Raw genomic sequence first — 12,559 nt, 5'->3', positions numbered from 1 at the left:
TGAAGGGCAAGAGAATAAATAGGCACTGGCATATTGACTACTTGAAATACAGACTATATAGGAAAAATGGGGAGGGAATGAAAAGAAAGCCTATTTGCAGGCAACAAAGATTTGTTGCTTTCTTAGTTAGAAAAAAGAGTTACCTAGCTAGTAGGGCGAGCTAGTTTTGTTGCCTTTCCACGATTCCTACATTGAGCACTCTATGCCTTACTTATTATGTGTTGAGAAATCGATATAAGAGAGAATCCGCCAGCTATAGAGGAGTTTAGTTAAAAACCCTAAAATTACCTTTCAACTTTTAAAATCCAAAATTTGTTGCCTTTTTTTAAGAAAATACAAAAGACGACTCCTTTCTCGCCTCTCGCCATTATCGCCATTTGAAAATTGCCTCGCTACAACGCTAAAAGGCGGTGATGGGTTGTCTTGCCTCTCACTGTTGGTGACACGGCGATAGCCTTTCACAACACTGCTCTAGGATATAGTTGAACTTAAAATCTAGTCACATTAAGCACAAACAAAACAACAAATTTTGGACATTTCATAGTTAGTGTCTTTTTTCATGATGTCGGTGTCAGCTTCTGCACGCCTCTACTAGCCCTTTAACCAAAGAGTACAAGAATGGCGCCCACAACTAGCTCGATCGCCCAAGTTAGTTGTCCTCACTAAGAATATCACGAGGTATCAACTACTTTCTTGATCATCCTCAATCAACCCGATCATCTCAATCTAGTTGTTCTCACTAAAAACATCATGAGGTATGCGAGAAATATATGAGAAAAATATTATTGAATTGCTGTTGGCCACATTATTACATAGACCCTATTTATAGACACTACAATAGACATCCTTTCTAACTAGGATATTACAATACAATTTTTTTCTAAGTAGGACACTATATATTATTCCTATTACTATTCGTATTCCAATTCTAAATTACTATTCTAACACTCCCTTCAAGCTAGTGCATACAAATCATATGTATCTAGCTTGTTACAAATATAATTGATACGAGGACCGATGAAAAGCTAGGTGTGACATCTGCAAGTTGATCACTCGAGTTTACAAAATTTGGCAGTCAATCTCAATATGCTTAGTCTTCTCATAAAATACTGGATTTGATATAAAATGTCAGTCAATCTCAATGTGCTTGTCTTCTCATGAAATACTGAATTTGAGGCATAATGCCGATAAAACACAGTGATAAAATTACAGTGTTGAACTTCCAAAACCAAGCTCGCAAAGAGTGTTTCAGACTATAGAGTGACTTACATAATCGACATACAAAGCTACTAAACTCCACATAAGCAACAAAATTAGGTGGTTGCTCCTTATAGACTTCTTCACGATGCAGCAGTCACCGAAAAATGCTTAAAATCTAGTATAAAGTATATGGATCGTGTTGGAATCAATAGATGAGTCAAAAGAAAGTCACCAAAAAATCTGGCTGGAACAAGCTCATATGTCGGATCAATAGATTTGATGGCTAAAAATGGTCACAATCTAACAAATAATATTATATGATAGGGTCGGAATGATGGCAAGACCCAACTGAAAAATAAAAATCATATAGGAAAGGTCAGATTGACGACACGATCCTATTGAAAACAAGAAATAATATGAGTCAGAATGATTGCACAATCCTACGCAAATCAGATTTGAGGAGTCACCAAAAAGACGAATGGAACTACACAAATCAAATCTGAGGAATCACCGAAAAGACACATGGTGTTATGCAACTCAATTATGAAAAAGTAGTTCAGAAAAATTCACGGTACTACGCAAATTAAATATGAAAAGTAGTCTGGAGAAATGCTCAGTGCTACACAAATAAGATATGCAAAAAAAAGGTAGTCACCAAAAGGATGACACGGTGCTACACAAATTAAATATAAAAAAATAGTCACCGGAAAGATGGCACGATGCTACACAAATTAAATATGAAAAAATAGTCACCAGAATGATGGCACGGTGCTACACAAATTAGATATAAATAAGTAGTCACCAGAATGATGGCACAGTGCTACACAAATTAATTATAAAAAGTAGTTACCGGAAAGATGGCACGGTGCTACGCAAATTAAATATGAAAAAGTAGTCATCAGAAAGATGGCACGGTGCTACACAAATTAGATATGAGAAAATAGTCACATAAATGATACAAGATGACTCAACTTCTGCTAACATTATCATGGGCCAGACGGGCAACATATATGAGTACTAGCCACCCGTCGACAACGTAAGCTCTTTGATTTTCTACCAAGATCATATAAGTTCTGATACCATGTGAGAAATATAGGAGAAAAATATTATTGAATTGTTATTGTCTACATTATTACATGGAGACCATGTCTCCCTATAGACACTACAATAGACACCTTTTTCAACTAGGATACTACAATAAAATCTTTTTCTAAGTAGGACACTATATACTATTCTTATTAATACTACTATTCATATTTATATTCTAAGTAGGACTGTATATACCTATTACTATTCTAATAAGGTACTTGTAACCTTTCCACCAACACAATCACCTGATAACTCTATTCATCAAGGTTTGGATAAATAAAAAGAAATCATCTAATATTTTTACCCCAAATAGAAATTGAACCTAAAGCCCCATGGCCTCCAACCTACCACTTCATTGACCATAGAGGTTGCCTAAAAGAAGTCAAGTTAAGGATCACGAGAATTCAGTAACTTTTGTCTAAACCTTGTACATATATACAAGAAATCTACTAAATATGTTAAATATTTTATCATGAACTCAGTTATTATTGTAATATTAATATTAACTTGAGTTTGTTATAGGAACTCATAAACTTCAAATTATAGATCCGTCGCTGCCTTGGGTGATCATATAGTTGGTTTTTTTTTTTTGTTGAAAACAACTCGTGTACTCATAAACTTCAAATTATAGATCTGTCGCTGCCTTGGGTGATTATATAATTGGGGTTTTTTTTTGTTGAAAACAACTCATGTAGTCTAGGATACCCATTTTAGAAAAGTGATTGAATAACAAATATCAAGAGCTAAGTATGACAACAAAGGGTCTTTCAAAAATAATTTTTCTACCTTCACAAGAGGTAGTGGTAGTGGTAAAGTGTGCGTACATTCTACCCTTGTCATACCCGACTTGTAGGATTTCACTGAGTATTTTGTTGTTGTAAGAGCTACGTATGCCCAACCAAGTAATGGACGAAAAATTGGAAACCCTAGTTAACCCAATCAATCCAGAATAACTGCGATCAAATCCAACATCAGGAATACAAAAGTTATAAACGAAAATCAAATCAATACCTTAACTTGAAAATAATAATCTCGAGTACTACGTCGGAAAATCCTTCCTCTTTTACTTCTTCGTTGTGGGAGTTTCACTTTTTCCTCTTCCTAGGGGAGTATATACCAAAAGCGATGTATAACCCGAACAGTTTTCACCTGCTACGTAACTGAATAAAAAAGTTTTTTCTTATGTTAAATTTTTAAGGACTTGCCCATAAACTTTTTCTCAAAAACAAATTCACTTTATTTGAAAATAAATTTTATGTGAATTTGAACAGATCTAAAGCATTTTAATTTCAAAATAACCACCTTATTCTGACGTGCTTTATCAACTTCTTCGTAAATCGTAAGGGAGTGCCTCATGGGACGGCACACAATAAGTAGGTCAAATTTATCCTTTTAACTTTGACTATATTTTTTTTCCATTATTTCTCTCATTTGCAAATCAAAATTAAATAACTTAGTACTCTTATTTGGTTATATTTTTGAAAAACTAAAAGAGCTTTTTTTTTTTTGTATTTCTTTGATATAATATTTATATGATAGTTTGATTGGAAAAAAGAAAAAGATTAAAATAGTTAAAATTTATAGTCTAAAATTAATTTCAGAGAACATTTTGATATGAAATTATGATTTCAAATCAACTTTGGACAAAAATATTTTGATCCATAAATTATGTTTTGCTAAAAAAAGACCCATCAATTTTAATTTATTTTTTTTAAAAAAAAAACCCTCATTTGTTGGCAAGAAAAGAATTGTTAAAGATGAAGAAAACTGAAGATTGGAACATGTCAAAGAATAGGTATTGTAGTAGGACTCTACGCATAGTTAACTTAGGACTCTACAGTTCTCTCCATATATAAGGAGTATGTACTCAACAATTTTAATCATCAATACAATCCTTAATTTATCTAATCCTAGACGTAAGATTTCTACATGATATCAGAGCATAAAAGCTCTTCATCTCTCTGAGTATTGATAAAAAAAATGTTGTAATGGCCCCTTCTACTAACACTATGTCGATCTCCTCACTTCACCAACTCATTGTCGCTTGCTCCATTAAACTTAAGCCAACAAACAACCTCATATGGAGGACACAAATATCTCAATTGATTCACGTGATGAAACTAACATATCTCATCACAGATAATGAACTAAGTAAAAGTAGTTGTTCCACTGGACAGACTGCTGAGACAGTTGTAGCGATAGAGAAGGATGCAAAAGATAGTGGCATTATTGATGATTGGAAGAAGAAATGTGTGTTGCTAAGGAGTTGGATCTCAGGCACCTTGACCGAAGAAAACATATACCTAATTGTGGGCTGCTCAACTGCCACAGAGATGTAGGAATGCTTGGAAGAAACTTATTTTAAAGCAACAAAAGATAAAGAGTTTTAGTTTAAACAACAACTGCAAAGTGTTAGGCTGGTAATCAAAAGGATTGATGAATACATCAAGGAATTTAAATGCATATGTGATGGCCTTGCAGCCATTCACAAACATATGGATGAAGATAGCAAAGTAATCAATTTTGCTAGAAGTTTAGGTCTGAAATACAAGACCTTCAGGACTGTCATGTTAGGTAAGGCACTATATCCTACCTTTAATCAATTTATTAGCTCTTAAAGGGTTTTGATATATATGAAGTCGAAGAAGAGGCGTCACAATAAAATCATAATATAGTATTCTCTACCCAAAGAGGCGTGGGAAGAGAAAACAACAACTTTAACTCCAGAAAAAGAGGTTTCAAGCCTACTGGACAAGGAGTAGGTTCTCAGAACAATCAATATAGACTAGGTTCTCCGAACAACCAAAGTTTCCTAAGTGAAAATAAGGAGAGGAACATTATTGAGTCATGTCAAATATGTGGTAGGAATAACCATACTGCACTTAAGTGTTTCTATAGGTGGGACTACTCGTATCAATCTACATATGAACTACCACAAGAACTGACTTGACATCACATCCATACCAAAACGTTGACAAAACAAGTTTTTGTTGGGTATTCGAAGCAAGCTAGGAGTAATCGTTCCTCTACTCTCGAGCTTGGAGGAAATGTTGAAAATGAAGGAAGTTGATGAATGGAACATGTCAAAAGAACGGGTCCAACGAATCTGACTGACGTGTTTACAACACTGTTGTAGAGTTAGAGTCACACTAGGATTGGACTACTTAAATCAATTAAGATTATATTACGACTAGGATTAGATTACGATTTGGATTATAGTACAACTAGGATTAAATTATTTATAAATGTCTTATTATTATTATAGTAGTAATATGTATTGTAGTAGGACTCTAAGTATAGTTAACTTAGGACTCTACAATTCTCTCCCTATATAAGGAGTATGTACTCAACAATTTTAATCATCAATACAATCCTTGTTTTCTCTAATCCTAAACATGAGATTTCTACAAGAGTATGTGTATCATACGAAATGATTATATTAAAGATTAATTAATAACTATTATTGTTAAATAATCGATTTTTGTAACTTATGTGTATTTGAAAATTTGTAATTGCAAATATTTCTTTATACAAGGAACTATATGTGCAATTTTTCAATATGGAGCATTATGATATTTTGATATCTTCCTTATAAATTATGGTTTGTTCATTTGATAAGATTGTATAAAAATTGAGAAAAAATTGATAGCGTTCACAAATTGTGGATTTCTCATGTTTATGAAGAAAAAAAAATGCAACTTCAGAATCCAAATTACATATCTAAAACCAATGTTTTATTTGGACATGCAATTTGAATTTTTAAGTTGTATTGCTTGCTCATAAACATTAAAAATCACAAGTTGTGTTTTTATCAAAATTGTGTCAATTCTTTATACAATCTTTACTAAAAAAAGTTTGTAACAAAAGTATAATACACTATCACAAAGTTATTCTTAAAAATACAATGTTCATTGATCAACTTTAGTTCAATAATAAAAAAAAAAGAGATAATGCATAAGTACCCCTCAAACTATATCCCGAAATCCCAACGACACCAACTTAATTAGGGTCTTATGATCTCCTAAACTATTTAAAATGGAACAAAACATACCATACAATGCTAACATGACATGAAGAGTGTGCGCACTGATTGAAGGCTACAAAAATAATTTAAAAAATAATTAACATGTACAAGTGTCATTTTTAACTGGACATTACTTAATTAATTAAGTCTAATTAGTTAGAATTCTTCTTCTTCTAAACCATTCTAGTGTCTTCGCCCGCGTCTTCTCCGATATACAAGTATCATTTTCAAATCTCTCTCCGACGTATTCTCCAGTGTACAAGTGTCATTTTCAAATCTCTCTCTTGCATCTTTTCAGAATTTTCTCGAATCTCTTCTCCAGTGTCACGCGTTATTGGGAGTAACAACTCTAGCATTTCAACACATAATCTTACGAGACATTTCTCTTAAGCAACAAGAGGAAGAGAGAACATCGTATTACTAAACTTCAATTCCTAGTGTTGTACACAGGGAATAACAGGCGGTGGCTATAGCCGCACCTATTGGTAGATTCGGCAACGGCCTGTGGTGGGTTCCGTGGTGGACGTGGAAGTCATGGTGGGTACTGAAACATGTTTGTTCGTTTTGTTTACTTAAATACCCTTTTTGTTGTTATGAGAAGTGTTTTTGCTAATTATAGACATGATTTTATGTTATTATGATTTAAATTTGAGTTTTTGTGAATCAATTTTGTGTTTGAACTTGTGGATAATGTGCATTTGTGTTTATGAATGAAATATTACATATTTTTTTGGTTGTAACGCGCATGTAGTACAGACATAAGATACCCACATGGTTATATATGTCATGCCAGCATTTAGGGTGATATTTATTTCATTTTAAAATTGTTTAGGGGGAAATATGACTCTAGTCTAGTTTAGGTGTATCGTTAGAATTTCTGGTATAGTTTGAGAGGGCACTTGTGCATTACTCCAAAAATAAAACTAAACTTGTTGGTCAATTTTATATTTGAAAAATGTAAAATCACGATATGAAATTTCTAAATCGCATGTTCATTCAGTCTACTTGATGTAGCGTAGGAAGAAAAACTTAGTTTGAGCGTTACCTATTGCCTCATCTCCCATACACCTATGGCATTATTAAGGCCAAAAGCCATATTTAGTTGTTGCTTCTAATTGTTTCTTCTTGACTGACAAGATCCAGCCAGATGATGTCCGCTGGTTGGCAGTGAGAGGACCCTGGGCATTAATTAAAAAATAATCATTTAATTTTCTTTCTTGCTCTACCTTAACCGTGGGAAAAAAGTCTGTCTATCTGCCTAACTTTGATAGATTTCCTCCAACGCAAACCATAAAGATACCACAAAAATTCATCTTTGATTTTAAATCACGAGATAAAATCGTATGTCCAAACAACTATTAAAAAATTATTTCTCTTCTATTTCAAATGGATGTTATACTTCTACTTATAGAAAAAATAAAATTATTTTCCTAATTCATTTATTAAAAAGAAAAATATATTTCAACACCAATCTCTACCAAACACACCCTAAAGTTTCTAATTTCCAGTTAACTGGATCTTGCTTTTGTTCGAGTGGCAGGCGGGATCACCAAAACCCTGCAAAAGCCCTAGCGGGTAAGAATTGTTAGCCTCTAATGGCTTCTATTCTTCGGAAATCTCTGCAAAACAAATTTCTATCAGCGGCAAGAATTACCACAACCCTCAGCTCTAAACCTATACCTACATCACCTTTGTTCCATCATCCTACTTCCAGCGGGCTTGGTCAAATCCCATTTTTTCTTCAAGGAGGAACGTCGGATTCAAAACCGAATGTTGGGTTTTACCCAAGCTTTTCTTTTGGGCATTTCCTAAATCCAGTTTCTCCAAATGGATTTATTTCACCTGTGGAAGATAGCGTTGTTGATGATGATTCGCGTAAGATTTGGGCTGATAGTGTGAAGAAGAAGAGGAAGAAGAAGATGAACAAACACAAGTTGAAGAAGTTAAGGAAGCGCCTAAGGAGGAAGACGAAGACATAGTGTATCTGACACTGTGTCATCGGTGAGGAATTTGTTATTGAGGCTGCATTTTGTCGTGTTTAGCTGTTGTGAATCTCTATCTGGCACAGCGTCCATTATTTCAGTTTGAAATGCCGGAAAGATGTAATTTTTTTTTGGTTTATGACAATTTTGGTAGAAGAAATTGCTGAAACAAGTTCTAGGAATAATTGTGTTTACTTTCCTGTTAAATGATAGTATGCTTGGGATGCTCATTAGCTTGTATTTGATGAAATTCTTAGTAGTCTAACGTCGATAATCCATCATCCTTTTTTGATGAAGCATAGATAATCCAACAGGCGGTCTCATTAGTAAGATGATGTGTGAAAAGAGTCAAGTTTTCAGGGGCTCATAATTTTTCTTTTGCACCTTTGCTGCTACAACATCTCAAGCTTTGAACTTTCTAGTTACAATCAACTTAGTGTGTATTTATTTTGATAATAAGTAAATTCTATTGTTGTAATAGATATAACCCATCAATAAGGGTATGTTGGGATGACAAAAGATCAAAAGCAACACTTAGATCAGTGATTACTCTTGAAATAAGCTGAGGAAATCTAACCAATAGTCTACCTCCTGTACAACTAACAATTTACACCATAAGCAAGGATGAGGAGGTATTTTGTTGGAGCATCTTGATGTAGCAATTAGTCTTAAGGCTAATTCTATGTGTATGGGTTCTTGTTAGGTCCTCGGTGCGATGAGCATGTTAAGAGGGGTAACTTCTAGCTCTTGGTACCTCTATAAACTAATCAAGTGATTGACCAAATAGCTCAATGAAGATGAGACTGGATGGCTCTCTTACAATATTATGACTAAAATATTTGGTAAATGTTCGACCATTTCTATTTGCCATGGTGATGGATAATCTGACCCGACATACTCAAGGGGAGGTGCCATGGCGCATGCTATTTGTAGATGACATAGTATTGATTGGCAAAACAAGTGATAGAGTAAATGATAAACTAGAGATTGGAGGCACAACCTCTAGTGTAAGGGTTCAGGTTGAGCAAGATTAAGATAGAGTACTTGGAGTGCATGTTTTGTGACCAAACTCACATGACAAATGTGGAAGTGATGATTGATAGATAAGTCATCTCCAAGAGAGGAAGTTTCAAGTATCCTGGGTCAATAATCCAAGAAAATGAGGATATTGACAATGATGTTATACATCGTATTGGAACAAGTGAATGAAATGGAGGCTCGCATCTGGTGTTTTGTGTGATAAGAATGTGCCTCCAAGTCTTAAGGTTAGTTTTATAAAGTGGTTGTCACACTAACTATGTTGTATGGGGAGGAGTGTTAGTCGGTCAAGAATTCGCACGTCCAGAGGATGTTGAGATGGATGTGTATGCATGCTAAGAGATATGATTTAAAACAAAGATATTTGGGATAAGGTAGGAGTGGTCTCCGTGGTGGACAAGATCAGGGAGGCGAGATGAGATGGTTCGGGCATATGTAGAGGTGCGCAGTTGCCCCAATGAGGAGGTGTGAGATGTTGACTATGGTGGGCATAGAGAGAGGTAGATGTAAGGTGAAGAAGTATTTGGGAGAGGTGAGTAGGCAAAAAAAGAAGATAATTTCCCCTCTCTGCTTCAACCTCCATTTATTTTCTTCTTCTTCGTCCAAAATAAAAACCAGACTAATTAAGGAGGTTTAGCAAAATCTCAGCACCATGGCATTAAGCTTCAATGCTGCAGCCAGGGTGGACAATTTTGAGTCACGGCTTCTTTGTCTAGTTTATTAATATCACAATGGTAAAAAGCACTGCCGCAGAGCTGTCGATCCTATATAAGTTATATGACCTACTATTTCCACATTTTCTTCTGCTATCCACACAGTTCTCACTTTCTCTCAATTCTAACACTCTTCCATCACCTAAAACTCAAATTTCAACTTAACACTTGCCCAAGGATAACTTGCTCCAACACACCACAAATCCACGAAGATATCAAAAGTTCCTCTAAGAAATGAGGTTTTTTTTTTATATATATTATTTCTACTATTTTTTCTCAAACAAAAAGAAAAGAGGGTTTTTTGAAGAAATATGAAGGGAAGTAAAGCACAAAGGGTATTCAACAGTTGCTCTTGATGAATCAGTTCAAATCTAATCTTCTCCACTCATGTTTGACACTGTTTGATTGAGTTGCCCAGATTTACATAGTTATTGCCTCTAGATTGTGTGTGTTGCATGTTGGTTGGTGAAAAAGTGAAGTGCAAGGATGGTTTTGTCTACTTGTTTACTAGTTGTTGTAGTTGAGATATCATTATTGCTAAAATTGAATTGAGGTGACTAGAAAAAGGTCGAAGTCATCAGCACTGGGCATGGCTCGCAAAATCCAAGTAACCAAGGTTGACAAATGTAGGCATGTCCCTAACGAGGTTGCCTCATGGTTAGGACAGTCAGTGTGAGGAAGTTCATTGCTAAGCTAGGTCTTGATTGGAAAGAATCAGACGGTCTACAGGCTAGGAGAATTCTGAAAATCATACTATAGAAAAGATAGGTTAACTTTCAAGATACCCAAACACGATCATGACATCCCTTCTGAGGGTTTTTATGCAAATATGGGAATACCCTGGCTTTAATGCCACTCAAGTTTGAGGTGAGATTGTCCATTTTGCTCTTAAGGTGCTTAATAACTTCTTTGGTCTTAAAGCCGTGGAAGACCGAAACACGAGTATGCATGAGGAACCAATGAGATGACAGCTTAGCTTTTCCCATACAGTGTCAAGGGATTAATGACAAAAGCAGTCAAATGAGTCAGTTCAAGGCCATAATCTGCACAAATTGAGCAGCCTGGTTTCACTTCATCAACACCAGGATCATGTCCAATTGTAACTTCAGCGAATCCAGAAGGATCACCGGAGGAGGGGGAGGGGTGGGGTGGGGGGAGTTGTAAAAATGGATGATTTTAGGTTATGAAGGTGGAGTTTTTGCTTAGCACAAGCATGCGCTTATGATGACTTCATAACACACATTATGCCATGTACGATTCGTGTGCTTATGAGATACATTTCTACCGAGTTCAGGTGTCTATATGGTCACTACCTAAGTTCGAGTATCTAATTGACATATCATACCACATTTAAGGGGAGCCACACATGTGGTTAGCCCTTTCGGATTTGCTGATCAAGAATTTTTTTTATTGAAAGTTTGTCTTCTTAAACTTCTTGTGGATTTTCCTTTTAATGCATGGGAATTATTATTGTGTATATCTGTCTCGGATATTCTAGTAGCATCCCATAGTTGAATCTGCATGTATGTCTGAAGTTGATTTTTGATGACCATATGCAGATGCTTTGAAGGTAGGAGCTGCTTGTGGACTGCTGTGTTTTTATTATGGTTTCCTTGAGAAATATTTTGATAGACTCCTCAGATCTTGGAGAAAACAAAGAGGAATGACATAAGTGTTTCATGGTAACTCTGTTTTTTGACCCCAAAAATAATCCTGAAAGTGGCATCACTGTTGCTCAGTAGACACACATGCACATGAGTTTGTCTTTCTTTTCTTCTGTCTGCACTGTTTGTGCCCCTTTCTTCCCTCTGGTATAAAGTGTGGGTCTTATTTTATCATTTCAAGTGTATTTCATCACCACAGGAAATAAAGATCAACTATCAAGCAGAAACTGGCTGGGTTTTAATGTCTCGTAGGGCCAGAGTTGGAATTTAGTTAACCTTTTGGTATTTACGCCTTCATTAGAATTGATTTGAAAACCATGTGCACATTCAGTGTTTAGTTTCCTTTTAATATGATTGAGATGCCTCAACTGCCCTTGTCTTGGAGTGATTAAGATTGTTAATGGAGTCACATCTTGCTGCAGTATCACAGTGGGGGCTATGGTTCTTCATGTCACCAGTCCGTTGGTCCGACTTGTACATCTTGTTCTCATGTTGTGGACTTGTAGTACCAAGGTGTGTGGTTCTGTGTTATGGACCAAACAGAGCAGGGCATACCCTCAATGTGGGGTGATGTGAGGAAAACAATCATAGATTCTGGGCCAGGTGTAAGCTCTTAGTATATATGAACTGAAATTCCATTGAAACAGTATTTTGTGCAAGTGTCAAGAGAATTCAACTTTTTTGTTGTTAAATCCATCGAGAAACCTATAGTGACAGTAAAAAAACACTAGCTGATTTCTTCTCATTTGTCCAACCATTAGTCGAGATGGATGCAAGATGGTCTAGACAGTACTATTCATAGAAAAAAGAAGACCTGTACTTTTTCCACCTCAATTACTACAAAGCAGG

General features: G+C 35.4%; 1 protein-coding gene across 1 annotated transcript; it reads left to right on the top strand.

Moving 5' to 3' along the window:
- The first annotated feature begins 7,782 nt into the window (after positions 1-7,782).
- Positions 7,783-8,535, top strand: LOC125849366 (uncharacterized). Its single transcript, XM_049529432.1, has one exon. It carries the CDS (start codon positions 7,909-7,911, stop codon positions 8,290-8,292), a length of 384 nt encoding a protein of 127 aa, XP_049385389.1. The 5' UTR covers positions 7,783-7,908; the 3' UTR covers positions 8,293-8,535.
- The last annotated feature ends 4,024 nt before the right edge of the window (positions 8,536-12,559 follow it).

Source organism: Solanum stenotomum, chromosome 12, assembly GCF_019186545.1.
Source record: "Solanum stenotomum isolate F172 chromosome 12, ASM1918654v1, whole genome shotgun sequence".
NCBI lineage: Eukaryota > Viridiplantae > Streptophyta > Magnoliopsida > Solanales > Solanaceae > Solanum > Solanum stenotomum.
Note: the sequence above shows the minus strand (reverse complement) of the source record. Positions and strands in the feature narration are given on the sequence as shown.

Bases quoted from the DNA above. Each gene is read 5' to 3' on its own strand.
- LOC125849366 (XM_049529432.1), top strand. From the start codon at position 7,909: ATGGCTTCTATTCTTCGGAAATCTCTGCAAAACAAATTTCTATCAGCG.